The sequence below is a fragment of the Epinephelus moara genome, chromosome 13 (assembly GCF_006386435.1).
Source record: "Epinephelus moara isolate mb chromosome 13, YSFRI_EMoa_1.0, whole genome shotgun sequence".
In the NCBI taxonomy this organism is placed as follows: domain Eukaryota; kingdom Metazoa; phylum Chordata; class Actinopteri; order Perciformes; family Serranidae; genus Epinephelus; species Epinephelus moara.
Genome location: NC_065518.1, coordinates 33,535,633 through 33,550,837, shown reverse-complemented (window position 1 = coordinate 33,550,837; position 15,205 = coordinate 33,535,633). Strand labels below are relative to the sequence as shown.

The window sequence follows — 15,205 nt, the reverse complement described above, 5'->3', positions numbered from 1 at the left end:
TAATCCAGCCTAGAGGTAACAAAAGCGTGGACCAATTTTTCTGCAGCTTTTCGGGTCAGGATAGGCCTAATTTTCGCAATATTACGCAGATGAAAAAATGCAGTCCGTGAGGTTTGTTTTAAATGAAAATTAAAAGACAAATCTTGATCATCCTATCATCAAATTATTACAAACCAAAGTATCATTCAATTTTTAGGAACACAGGTTGCACGGGACTTAATTGGAATTTGAGTGATAGGGTCCACACACTATGGGGGTCAGCAGGGACCAACATCAAGTTTTGGCCTTGTGGCCTCCTGTGGCCATGACTAGGGTTGCAGCGATGTACTGGTTGCAAGGTATACCATGATATTAAAGTTGACGGTCATCAGACTGTGTACATTTGCTTATCTGTGATATCAAAACAAAAATATGCAACTGGATGGAGAGTCTCCCCTTCATTATAGTTATTTTCAAAGGGGAGACTTTTTACACATACTTCCATCAACAAAATGGTTTTAAGTTCCAATTGTAGTAATAAAATGTTTGTTAAACAAAAAATAATACTAATACATAATACTGTGAAACTGCGATATTTTCTGAGATGGTTATGTTACTGTGAAAACTTCACACTGTTGCAACACTAGGCGTGATCGATATGATAAACTCATTTGATATGTGCAGATATTGATTCTATTAAACTGATCGGGTAACAACCAGAAGTAACTAGTCCAAGTTTAGTACTGTTTCTCGGTCACTGTTTTCATGAAACTTCAACATCATTTTATTAACTTTTTGAGCTGTATAATTGAAATGGATGTTGGTGTATGAACCCCTCCACTAATGGTTAAGTGATGTGTGTAATTATAGTGACATGTTACCTTTCACATAGAGCAATCACCACACAGTGGGCTATAGAGATTTTGATTAAAAAAGCCAAAAATAAGCTGTATTGGATTGCACCTATCGGCCAGTGTCTTCAGTTTAGGTATTGGAATCAGTTTCGGCAAAGAAAAAGTTGGATCAGGGCACCCCAGCCATGCATACATATGGACTCTGACACTGTTTGGTTGTTTTTGATCTTATGATTTGGTATTCTTCTTCTTTTAATGTATTATTTCCAATAACTTGTTTTGTCATTAAGGTGTAATCCATTTAAGACATATAATATATAGCATTTATGTTATGTACATTCAAGGGATGCCAGTGGTTAACCATTAATCGGTTAGCCACTGAGAATATTGATGACCGTTTATGTATGTCAGTTTTCTGCACTGTGCATAGTTCAGGTGGGAGCTAGCTAGTTGGGCTGTGCATTCAGTGATTACTGCTGGTAAGGTTGTCCCAACACCATTGATGTGGAAACATGGTTGCTACCCTCCGGTCTCACCTCAGATTGCTTTCAGGTAACTCTGTTAGCTTACTGACTGGAGCTCTGTGGGGGGAGACTGAAGGGTGGCCAACATGTTTCCACAGCAACGCCATCCCAATGGTGGGGCAGTGTTGCCAGCATTAATCGCTGAATGAGCAGAGTTGCTGGCTTACTGTTACCCGATTTGGATTGTGCGTAGTGCCAAGCGGCCAAGGCTAACATTAGCTAACCAGTAGTGAGCAGAGGGTGGGCAGTGGGCACTATGATCCACATGTGAACGCGGCTAGACAGCTGTCAGTCAGCAAAGCCAACAGAAAATAAAATAAAAGGCAAGACATTTACATAACAGAACATTAAAGTCTCCCCAGTTCTAAATGGATAGCACTTAACTGCAAAAATGAACTGAAATGACGTTTCTGTGCTAAATCAAAAATGCCTTCTCCAGACCTGTAAACTACTCCTTATTGTTGTACGTAGTCTGGCCTTAAATTGCTTTTATTATAAATTATACAACAGTTAGTTCCGGCCCTGCAATCTGATTGGTCGAGAGACAGTAAAACCGTGATGATATTGGAGTACAACATCACGGTTATTTCACTGTGTATGTATCACTCCGCCTCACAGCTGATTGCAATCAACAATCAAATCAAAACTGACGGTTAGTGTCAGTTAGGTCAGCAGTTGCGTTGTAGGCTAATTAATTCATCCACTGTCAAACAGCCAAAAATATGGATTTATTTCCTAAAATAAGTTTTGAATTGAACTATGAATGGTCATCAGAGGAAGATGAGGGAGAGGAGAAGCTGAATCCATCTGAGCACACATCCAGGTTTGTCAGTGTTTCATCAGCGGAGCTCAATGACTTGGAGAAAAGCAACATACTGTCAGATCAGAAGGCAGAGTCGGCTGTGCCTGTGAAGCGACAGTCCACCATGCAGTCACCAGAGACTTATTTCACCGGCTGCACAATTAATGGAAATGTGCAGATAAATGTGTATAAAGAGTAAGTGCCTGGCGCACCATGTCTGCGTTACATAGCAACGGTGACAGCGGAGTCCTGAGGGAACTATTTTTGATGGCGGAAGACAAATAAAATGCTTAAATTATCTATTTTGTCCTCATTTTTCAACATTTCTTAGTCAGCCTTGTTTATTTAACTGTTGAACTGTTGTATAAAAGCAATATCACACTCGAGCTCGTGATGTTATACTCGCATATCATCACGGCTGTGATTCAGTCATAGGCACGAGGCCGCAGGCCGAGTGCTGAAGACAATCACAGCCGTGACGATATACGAGTATAACATCACGAGCTCGAGTGTGATATTGCTTAAGTAACATAACTAAATTAAAGTTTCACCTGCAGCAGTTATGACTCTGCATAGTCATCATGTTTTTGTCCACCTCAAAGAAAATGCACTGAGAGGAATTTTTGTTTTACTAAAACACATAATTTAAGGAAAATAAATGAATGACACCAGAATGTAAAGATGGCTGTAATTTTGAGAATAATTATCCAGAGTTCTTCTTTTAAAATCAACTCAATTTTTGCGCGGAAATCCTGTTAAATCCAAGAACAGAGTGATATAATCATTTTAAAATCAAGTGAAACCTTTAATCATGCACCTCCTGTTCTCAATATGAGAATCAAAGGTGATCTATGTATAATGAGAGGAGATTTTTTTCTAATGATGACAGTAAGACCTTACTTTACATAACAGTGTTTTATAATAGTCACCTGTACAAGTCAGTGCTTTGTCATTTATGGTGTTAGCGGTAGGATTATCTTCTGACTGTATCTTGTCTCTCGTTCAGGTTCTCTATGGGAAGGTGAGTGTCCGCTGTTTTGACAAGCTGGAGGATAACCTGACCGTCAGCACCGTGCCACCCCATTTTGAGCCTCCATTGGCTCCGTGCCAGATGGCTTCCCTGCGGCGCTCTGTACTCCGCTCAGTCTCTGAATACTCAGAGACCAGCGGGCCATGCCTCCTTACTCCTCTACGGGATAACCTTCACCAGATCGACGCAGTGGAGGGGCCAGCTGCGTTCCTCGATATCCTGGCACCTCCATACAATCCAGATGACGGGCGTGACTGTCACTATTACAAAGTCCTGCAAACTGTGGCTGAGGGGGAAACAGATGGAAAGACCAACAAGGATCAGCAGGGAGAGGAAAAGGACAAAGAAGAGGAGACATGGCTGCTAGAAATCCCTCAGCCAGAGGACTTCTGGTGTGGTGGGGAACCATACCCAGGCCCTGCAGTCTCTTTCTGATTGAGCGGATGAACTATACTGCAGTATATGACAGTGATAATATGTTGACATCCTTCCATCCACAAGAGGAGACTTTGTTTTTCCCTGTTCACAGGGAGGCCAAACATGAGGGTCGTTATTACCAGGAGCTCAAAGGGATTTGGTGCCTTATTCAGGGATGCTACAACAGGGCAGAGGCTTCCAGAAACAGGGGCTTTAACTCTGACACCCTACACTTAATAAGGACCACTGAACTGCCTTCCATAAATCATCAATAATCTTGTCAGTACTGTGAAAAGAGTTGACACAAGGAATTTGCATTCCTTATATGGGATATTTCTTCATACTAGTATGTTGCCTTGTACACACATGAATGTCATTAGCCAAACATGCGAATGTTGGGGTGTCATTGGGATCTCTATCTTCTGTGAGGCTTGAAAAGCCTTTTTACATTATTTTTCATTCCGCTGCAGAGGACTACACATCATGACATGTCTTAATGCCAAAGCCTGTAACTCAAGACATACCTGCCTTATTTGTGAATACTGAATGTATACTTACTGAGAGTGCCATTTCTATTGTACACACACTTTTCTTATTTCAAAGTGCACACACTACATTATATATGCTTTGTTTTGAGACTGTCCTCCTCCAAAATACCACTATATAGGTTGTTTGCACAAGGAGAAATTCCAACCCATATTAATGTTTATTGTTAGGCAGGACCTCTAGTGGCAGTCATAATTATTATGGGAGCAAAGGAAGAAATCAGGCAACAAAGTTCACGGAGGGTGTGAGCGAGGGGCGGTGGATAGGTCAAACAAACACAGGACTTCCATCCAGGAGACTTTGTGCCCTAGGTAAAACCAAAAGTAATGTTTGAGTTATTTTCACAGTATAACGTAGTATGTTGTAGAATGTCATGTAAAGTGACCTTCATGACACGTAAACTGAGAACATCAATACATATTGTTATCTTTACGAAACGTCTTGAAATCCCCATGGCACATCTGCGTCACCATTTCCAACCAAGCACACCTCCTTCCTAAGCATTCAAGTCAGTGCTAGCGGTCTAGCGCCAGGCAGATAACAGCAAGCAGCCAAGAAAAAGATAGTGAGGATTTTTATTGATAATGTTTCATATTGGTCATAGGCCCCTAAATTGATTGAATCGAATCAAAATCATATCATGGCAGACTTTGTGATATAAACAAATACCGTATTATTGTCCAAAGAATAAATATAATATTGTGTTGTGAAAACGTATGATTTACATTTTAAGCCAAACCATGGTGTTTTTTTCCAAACCTAACTGTGTTGTTTTGGTGCAACTGTGACAGTTTCATAAAGTAAACCACTTGTTTGGTGTCGTCCCATAATATGTATCGTGTCGCGGGATTATGAGGGTTATGAATGTATTGTGATACTGTAGGCAAGGTGACAGATTGCAATTCTTTAAATCTAATTTTAGGAAAACTGTCAAAGTATAAAGAACATACCACCATAGCACGTTTTACATTAATATGAGCAGTGGGATTGCATTTGTATTCATAATAGTCCCTGTAACATGCTAGCAATATGTTGCTGTCTTGGTGTTCAAGAATCAACCTCTAAGATAGTTTACTACCCTGCTATCTAGTTTGGGGTTTTAAACACAACAGAAAATGAACCACTGCCACAAGTCTTTGTGTGTAAACCAATTATTAAAAATCGAGTGTTTTATAGATTGATATAGTATCACATAATATTGTGATAATCAAGTATAATAACCCTTTATCACACCTTTTTTCTCCCACACCCAATCAGTAGGTGCGCTAATTTAGGAAATGCTCCTATGGGTCATATTTAGCTGGTAGGAATATGACCTCTGTGGTCTAATGGGTTGGAGGACTTGTTATGTTTTTAATGTGTTTAAAGTTTAAAACATTGCAGATAGTTCCTACACAGATCTGGTTAGTTTTGGGGAAAAAGACGATGATTAGTTATTTCTGCATATTCTGTGATGGATTGTACTGTAACTTAATCCAGAGTGATATGGCCTGTATGATGCATCATATTAAAGACTGAACGCAGTTTTGAAACCCAGTCCAGAAGATAGTTTATAGAAACATTTTACATTTTAAAATGCCAGCTGTGTTTTAGAACTTGAACACTATCATGGTATAAAGCCAACGCTCTCTCACTTTCTTTGCTACCTTTTACATGTAACTTGATGAACACTATATCATTCCAATAGTATGTTACATGACTTTAGCTTATGTTTGTGTAGACAGACAGCTCCTTTGGCCTATATATTAGACTTCACACAGGTTTGTGTGCCCGTTTTACAATGATTCTGTAACTCTGATGTTGAATGTATGTGGAACAATAAAATAGATGAGAAAAATCATGGAGTATCTCTTTTGTACGCCGTCTATCTAGTCTGGAAGTGTTAATTTCCTTGATTGCAGTCATTACAACATTCTGTGGAGCACCACCACTGGTGGAACTTTTGGCCTAGAATTTACCTCTTGATAGTAATGGTGGGTGATATATTGAATATACTAGACGTATTGCAGCTTGTTTCTCGTGGGATGTACAAAATGACTCTACTGCCAACAGTATAACTTGTCACGTTTCGTCGTTTTTCTCGCACACTTTCCTGCCCATCCAGATCACTTTCTCCTGAGCGATAGTGTGTGAGCAGTTTTTGTGTTTTTCTTATCTGTATGGCCCCAGATCGTGAATATTTAGTCACATTTTGCAACCATGGAGCACCACTGCAACTTGCAAATATTATTGATAAATGGACTAGAGAGTTGATAGTTTATTTCCAGTTTACAGTGAATCAATCCCACGTTTAGGCGCAGTGGTAACAGTTTAACTTGAGTTAAAGCAATAATGTGAGCAAACGGAACATGTGATATGTATCTGCAGAGCCCCAGACCTTGACTATTTAGTCACATTTTGTGACCATGGAGCAACAGTGCGTCTTCCAAATATCATTAATATATGAGGCAGTTGTTGTGGAAGCCATTGACTTGGTGTCTTTTTGCACCACTCTCCAGCACTTGGAACCATAAAGGACCACTGATTTACCATTGCTGATATATAGCCCGATCTTTGTTTTGATGCTATACTGTTTGGACTTCCAGACGTTACAGAGCCAACTGTAAGCACCTCTTGCTTTGTTGAGCCAGGCCTTGATGTCCTTTTGAGCACCATTGTCACTATTTATTAGGCTACCAAGTTATGTGAAGACATCAACGTTCCTCCAAAGCCTCACCATCGATGGTAGTCTGTGGGTGAACTGGTGCATTTAACCCCATCATTTTGGTCTTCCTCTTGTTGTGGTGGAGGCCACTTTTCTTGGCAAAGCTTGAGAGTCTGTCAGTCTCTGTATGGAGGTGGCCATGTGTTCAGCATCAGCAAAATCAAGGTTTTCCAGCTGTGCAAACATGCCCCACTGAATGTCATGTGTACGATCAGATGTTGTTTGCTACTTAACCCAGTCAGTGGATCAGGAACAGAGGCCTGTAATACAAAGCCAGTTCTACTTACCCAGGATATCTTCTCGCTATCTGGCTTGACCAACCCTAACATTGGCTGTCTGGATAACATGTACTACAAAGCTTGTTATCAACTAGTTCAGTCGACTCTGGGTTTTCCTATCCAATTACGAGCGCGTTCATGTTAAAGGGGCGGGGCTGTTAATTGCAAGCGTCATCATCAGAACCATGAATGGCTGCTTCATATGATATATGATGAAACGGTAGTGAAAGTGTGTTGTTGACGAGACAGTAATGTGGGATGTAAAAGACAAACCATAATGCAGAAGATCTAGAAACATTGAAAGCAACATCCAAAAATTAACCATCTGAGACTTAAATTACGTGCAGGTATTACTATCGCTATCACTATGGGCCTATGTTTAGTTTAGTTATAGTGATAATACTACTCTGAATATGTCACATAAAACACTTTAAAGTAACACCAGACTGTTTATGCAGCTGAAGTAAAGGGTGGAAAAGTAGTTAATGACTAATGAGGTCTATCTGAACAAAATGTGGCATTTATAATAAAGGGAGCCAATAAAATCTGTGGATTATTTTACTAATAAAATACCTGTTTTATCCCAGTTCTCATCACACAGGTGTCTCATGTTATTTTGAGCTGCAGTGATGGAATCAGAGTGTAAAAGTAGCAGCACTGTCACAGCGGACTGAAGTAAACTTTGTGTAATTTCAAATCCTGCTAAAATTGTAAAGGATCTCTCCATTTTTTAGAAGCACTGTTTTAAAACCAGTGGAAAAAGAGCCCTGGTAATATTAAATGATTCTACTGACCTATAAAAGCATATAGGCTCCTCTTTTTGCCTGTCACCTCAGACTTTCATTCATGGATACTTTTTTCCTCAGTGATCTAATTGGTCAGGTTTCAGGATGTTGACAGGTTGTGATCTGATACCCTGAAGTTAACCTGCTCCGGAGCAGGTTAACTGTTCAGCATAAGTTGCCACAGTGATTTATCCCACTAAAGAGAGAACCAGCTTCGTAGTGCTGAGTTAACCCCAAAGTTACCTCGCTAACTCCAAATCTGCTTCGTAGTACAGGCCTCGGGATTGTTGTTAGCACTTTAATGTAGGAACTATTTTTTTTCTACCGAACTACACCTGCCAAAGAGCACAATCGGATCAATTTGACCACTGCTCTAAAATTTAATACATTTTTGATTCTTGCATGAAGTTAATCCAGCCCTTTTGAAATTGTCAATAGAGCCTTTTTCCATGGCAGACATTTTGACTTCACCAGCAGAGAAAACAGGTGTGATCAATGATATAATGATGGCCCTGTTCTAATTGTGTTCCAGTAAGCCATGGAGTGAGCCAGCATGCATAATGTCAGTGCCTTGGAACTGGCACACACAAATGGAATGCAGCCATCATGAATTAATGTAATTACTTACACCTGTGTTTTTCCTGCTATGACATGTCGAAATATCTGCAGTGGAAGAGGTCCAATCTTGCTAAAATTTTGTATCCACACACTGTTGATGGGGATACAATACTAAACAGGAAGCAAGCTGTTTCTCTGCATTGCTTTCCCTAATCATAGTCACATTTTTTTCTATAGTTTTTGTGTTTTGGTTGACTTTCATTTGAACCCTTTTGCACATTGATACAGTTCTTGTTATTCACTGAGCTATGTAGGTCAAAACAAACAAATATAACCTGCCCAGTTGACACTGGGTTCTCTGCGCTTTTTTACAGCAAGTGGCTAAATCAGGTGCCTCTCAGCCTAAGAACGGAAAACCAATAACCAATATACACCCTAATTTAGTGCAAACAGACTAACATTTCAACACCACTGTGTCTTCATCAGAGTCAAAGAGAGCAAAGACAAAAGGGCACATGCATATATAGTCAAGCTACAACAGGTGACCCATTCTCATTGGATAATTGGATGGCAATTGCACAAGTGGGAGTTGCCAGTGCCATTATTATATTTGCTTCTATGAAGCTGTAAACTAATCACTAAATCTCTTTAAAAGACCCTCCCACACACACCCCACAGTGACCACTCAATCACTCTTCAAAATTGTTGACAAAATCTTTAAAGAATAGTGCACATGCTCTGTGACATCCTTATTTTGACTTACTAGTGTCAGAGCACTCTAAACATTCTAAACCTAAGAACCTGCTTATACATTTTTACAAGTTTAAGGACAGCTTTAAACAACATTTCAGCTTTATTTTAGCCCCAATAATGCTTTAAAAATTAGGCTGTCTTACTGCTGGTGTTCTTTGGATTCCATTGTACACACAGCTCCTGCCGAGCTCATACAAACCCATATCAATGTTGTTAAAGGTAGGATCTGGAGGATTTTCAAACAAAACAAAATATAGACATATAACAAATGAAATCCTGCTTAATCATCACCTATGGGCTTCTACTTATGTGTGGTGGTGACTCTGTTTGCAGAGCTCCTGCCCTTTAACTGTATTTTGATGTTTTTGTGAGCTTGGACCACTTCTGGGCGGAGATTTCCCCAGCCAATGAGGGAGCGCAGGTGCCGTGCCCGAGCATGTCAGAGCGTGCACCAGTGCGAGCCTTGCCTGAACCTTTTCTGTGAAGCCTTCTTCCGTACCTCCGGGCTCCATACACCCGGGGGAGTTGAGCCTGATAGGAGGGGCCAAATTTGAATGTGTGTTTACAAACAGCAACTGGAAAATCCTCCAGACCCTATCTTTAAGCTGAATAAAAATGTTATTATTACTGATAAGAATGGCTGCCAATATTATGAAAATAGGCCCAAGTTGGGAAAACAGGCTTAGACCAGGTTGCAGATCATGTGCCATATGTAATTCAGGACAAACAGAATTAAGTCAGACATCATGCTTTTAGTTTCTTCTGCTGTCCTACTATCACATCTTGTGGATGACATGTTGAGGTAAATATCTGGAGAAGGACCTGACTGTAGACCTCACCTCTGGGTTCTGTGAGCCAGTAAGAAGACAGTAAGGTCTGTAGATGTAATGGGTTATGTTTGGACCCAATTGCAGCACACAGGAAACCAGGAACAGCTGGTAATGGCATTTAACATCGCAACTCAGCAGGTACAGGGCAGGGCAGGTAAACAGCAAACAGCAGCAAAGGGGCATCCTTGCTGCAGCAGCTGTGGGCACGATTTCAGCATGTGGCCCTTTGTTGCATGTCATCCCCTCCTTCTCCCCCTTTCACATTCAGACTGTCTTATAAAGGCAAAAGCCAAAAAAAAAGCACTGCAGCAAAGTCTCTCAACAAAGTCTCTGTCACACTGGCTGGTCAGGCAGGCCAAACCAAGCCAGGAAGCAGGTGAATAGGTGGTGACGTTTGCCCAATCACACACACAGCTCAGTTCAGTAACAGGCTACGATACTGTGTAGGAGCAGGCAGGAGCTGTATACCATTCACCCACTCATACTCCACAACAGACTAGTAGGAATGAACATTCACCCTGCCATGTGCCAATGGATCCTACACTTTTTACTGAGCAGAGAACAGAGAGTCAAAATCGGCAATAAAATATCCAGCCCCCTGATTATCAACATGGGGCCCCTAAAGGTTGTGTACTTTCACCACGGCTCTTTGGTCTCTACACTAACAACCTCACATCTCACTCCAGCTCAGTCAAGGTCTTTAAATACGCGGACGACACAACAATAATTGGCCCTGCAGGCGTGCTGTGTTTACATGGCAACTCGCGTGAGACTTGAGAACTAGCACCACCACTAGCCATCAGCTAGTCTTGAGTTGCCATGTAAACACAGCATGCCTGCAGGGCAGGCTAACTGACCATGGTGAGAAAGGATCCTATAAAAGTGGAGTAAATTTTGTCTTTTGAACTAAATTTTGCATGCCGTGGCTTCAGGGCACTTTGATTACAACGGACGAGCTGTTCTGACGTTTTTGAAATGCATTAGCAGGGTTTTATTACATTTTCAAAATGTGGGTTCCATGCACTTCAAGTGTAGCTGTTATTCCAGCTAGCTGTTATCCTCCGATACCCCGAACAAGTTTTGTGGATTAAAAAAGTACACTGGACTTCTTGGCGACATGAGGGTCAGTAAGTACTGTCTGTATTTTCATTCTAAAGTGGCCATTTCCTTTAAAATATATGACAGTCTTTGGTTTAATCTTATTCTCATATCTCTAGAAACCTCCTTGGTAACCCCAATAATTTTATCCCACTCATCTTCTTTAAAGGTGGTGCCCAAGTCCATTTCCCACTGTATTTTCAGAGCTGAGGTGAACTTGTAACCAGACTCGTTTATAAGCATGGAGTAGTAGTGAGAAGCCCCATGTCCTGTCTCTTCAATGTGCAATATCACTTTAATGAGGTCCTTTCTATTTATTTTTTTTTTACATGAGTTTTGTTATTAGAGAGTGTCCAACTGCAGATCTTAGGTCTATTAGTCCATATTTGTCATAAGAGCCTTATTTAACAAGATTTAATACTTCATTTTTACTTAGGACTTTAAAGGGAGAGTTCACCCCAGTTTAAAAAATATATATTTTTCCTCTTAACCCTGTGCTGTTTATCAGTCTAGATAGTTTTGGTGTGAGGTGCTGAGTGTTGGAGATCTCAGCAGTAGAGATATCTGCCTTTTCTCCATTATAATGGAACTGGATGGCACTCAGCTTGTGGTGCTTGAAGTGTCAAGTCAAGTCAAAATTTATTATAGCCCAAAAAAAAAAATGCCTCAATGGGCTGTACATAAAAACACAAAGGCAATTTACAAATAACACACCAAATAAAATATATAAAAACAAGTGAAATGACTATGTAGAACAAAATAAACAAACAAAACAAAATGAAAACAAAGCAAAAAACAAAAATAACATTGGCACTTGTTTAAATAAAAAACTAAACATAAATTGATGCACACAATGACTGAGTAGTAGTAGATAACCATGATGTAGTATGTAAGGACAGAGACTATGTGATGTTAAAGGCAGATGCAAAAAGGTGTGTTTTGAGTTTACTTTTGAAGGAATCGACTGTGTTGGCTTCACGGATTTGAATGGGAAGGCGGTTCCAGAGGAGAGAGGCTCGGTATGAGAAGGCTCTACCACCTGCTGATGATTTATTAATTTTGGGGATGGATAATGGAGTGCAAAAAAAAAAAGGAATCATGACATAGGGGAGACCGGGGATGGTTGTAACAAAGGGATAGTTGTAACACTCTCAGTTTGGCCAATTAGAAACGAGCTGTGGTGACATCATCAACATAGTCCATGCCCATTTACAATTGGAGCTCACTGGTGAAGCCGCATGTCTCTGAGTCCAAATTTGTCTGTTCTAGAGCCAAAAAACAGTTTTTCAGGTGAGAAACCAAACATTTTCATCACAATTGTTTTTTGCATAGTGTCCATTGTGTTGTATGTACAATTGTTTCGCTTACATAGGTTCAAGTAGTAGTTTCTCTAGTTTAATTTGATGTGTTTCATTAGTGCTAGCTTTGAAGCTAAATGCTAAAAACTGTTAGCTCTTTCATACCTGTTAGGCATGGGGAGGGTTGTAACAGTTCTTAAAAAGTGGGGATTTTGGGCCCACGAAGCCTGCACCCCAGGCAAGGATATCTACATTTGCCACAACTGCCAATCAGATTAAAATAGGCTATAGGTATTATGCCTTAGTTTGCTCAGATAATAGTTACTCTTCAAAAGTGTTTATTGTTCAACTGTTCAAATGCTGTTCAAACGTCAAACTTTTTTGTATTTATGTTATACATTTCTATTAATTGTAATATTATAATTATTGTATTCTTACAAGTTTATTGTTCCTTCTTTATTATTCATTTAAGTGCTTGAATGCATTTAGCCTATTGTGAATCTTTTTTAAGCACAAGAATTTAATTGTTACATCCATCCCCAGCTAGTGTTGCAACTCACCCCAGTACTGGGGTACGTTGTAACAATATACCTCTTTGTATTTGACATTAATTTCCATAATCTGTGATGGTGTAGTAGAGGTCAAAGTGTGTGTTATTTATAGCAGACAAATATGGGTACCACATATCAAAATTTAAGAGCTCTAACAAAAAACCCCACTGAGTTACACTTGCTCAAACAAAAAGTGTTACAATCATCCCCGGTCTCCCCTAGTCAAACAAGATAATCTAGATGTTGTGAGCAGTTTCATGTAGGACTATATTCTTCATACTGACCTACAACTGCCAACCGTATCACCATGCAGAAGAAAGTGGGAATCTACTTATGGATGACAGGTTGGCAGGTGTAGTCCATTAGAAAGCAAATAGTTCCTACATCAAACTACTCACAACGATTATTGTTGATTATTTTGGATTGTGAATTATCTTGAGTTACCGGGCCATGATTTCTGGAAAGTGACATTGCTGCTGAGTTTTTCCAAATGTGTGTTGTTGTTTTGTTTTTTTGTCTTTTTTTTGTGTGCTTTAAGCACCATAAGCTGAGTGCCATCTAGTCCCATTATATTGGAGAGAAGGCAGACATCTCTATAGCCGATATTGTCAACACTTGGAACTCACTCCAAAACAATCGAGATTGATAAATAAGCACCACAGGTAAGTGGAAAATTATGTATGTTTGATTTTGAGGTAAACTGTCCCTTTAAGTAGTATTAATGTTATGTTGTATGTCAGGACCAATCCCAGAAACTAAAACTAAAAATTGTTTCTTATAGTGTGATTGGTGTAAAATCATGACGCATAACATAAACTTGCTGTTTTTTGTTTGATAAAATAGATATTGGTTTCATTAAATGTAGATGTTTCACTGATTGTAATACATCCTCTTGTTGTCAGTGTTTGATTTTAGTTATTTTTTAAAGTATGTAAATTCATATCTGTAAACAAATACACAAAACACTGAAAGGTTTTTAGATTATTAAAGTAATGTAATGAAGTGCAGTATTGCCTTGTGCAACAAGCTAATCTTTGGCTAAATAACATTTAGGCCTAACATTAGCATTAAGTTCACTCCTCACTAATGTTAAATGTTAAATAAAAGATGTGAACATTGTACTTTCTTATGGGCTGGAATTTACTTTAGTTATAGTAAATGAGTTACACAGAAGTTACAGCATTGTTAATGTATTCATCCTGTACAAACTTAGTGTAACAGTAAAGCTATTTCCTTTATATAGTTCAATCAGGAGAGACTCATTCTGAGTAAAATAACATTTATTTACATGTGTCTTTGGTAATTAATACAATTAAAAATGTTCCATTGATTTCATTGGTACCCTAGTGGGTTATTCAGATTAGGTTCAAAAGAAACACCAGACTGTTGGAGGTGTGGCAGGGAGGTGGGTGACTTCGTCCTTGCACTGTGGTCATGCTCGAAAGTACAGGCCTAGTGGATCAGAGTCCATGAGTACATCATTTTGAGTTTCGTCCTGGTGTATACATGCTTGGAAATCCTCATTGACCATATTGTAAAACCCTTTGCAAACTGGATTCAGACAAGTATTGTGAGTGGTAAATAGAAGATAATGAGAAAGTGGAAAGCTGTAGAAGGCCCATTATTTCAAGAATGGATCTCAGAAATGGGCAAGGTGGAATATCCTATAGCCTAATAAATGAGGTAGAAAAATATAATGATAGATGGGGAATGTTTCTGCGGTTTCACGCAGGGGAGTCAGTGAACACACTTTTCTGAGCATAGGGGGAGTGATTTTGCTGAGTATCAGGGTCATAAAATATGGTGTGCGTACATTGATATGTTTGTTACAAAATGTTATGTGTATTTGACAGAGAATTTGTCTGTAGTGCATACAGCTCTTGTTGGGACTGTGCTGAATGCAAGAGGGTGGATGTAGCGATGGCATAGCCAAAGGAAATATTTATATGGACACTTTAACATGGACACTATTTTGCCACTTATCTTTTATGGACTATGAGTAGACATTTAACAGTGGTACGGTTGGAATCTGACAAATTTACTTTCATTTCATGTTGAAAATCAATAAACTTTGAGTCATAAAAAAACACAACCTAAACAAATAAAGGATATGTTAAGGATTGAGAAGAAGAAAGTAAAATGAATGCAAAAAATTAGGGGACAAATCTGTGCTAGAAAATCTCCCTGTAGGACAATGA

General features: G+C 39.4%; 1 protein-coding gene across 1 annotated transcript in view; it reads left to right on the top strand.

Moving 5' to 3' along the window:
• Nucleotides 1–5,976, top strand: part of adoa (2-aminoethanethiol (cysteamine) dioxygenase a) — an 8,274-nt gene extending 2,298 nt beyond the window's left edge. The window contains exon 2 of the mRNA XM_050059878.1: nt 3,166–5,976. Within this exon, the coding sequence (XP_049915835.1) occupies nt 3,166–3,624 (459 nt within the window). The 3' untranslated portion in view covers nt 3,625–5,976. The remainder of the gene's footprint in view (nt 1–3,165) is intronic.
• Nucleotides 5,977–15,205: the final 9,229 nt, after the last annotated feature.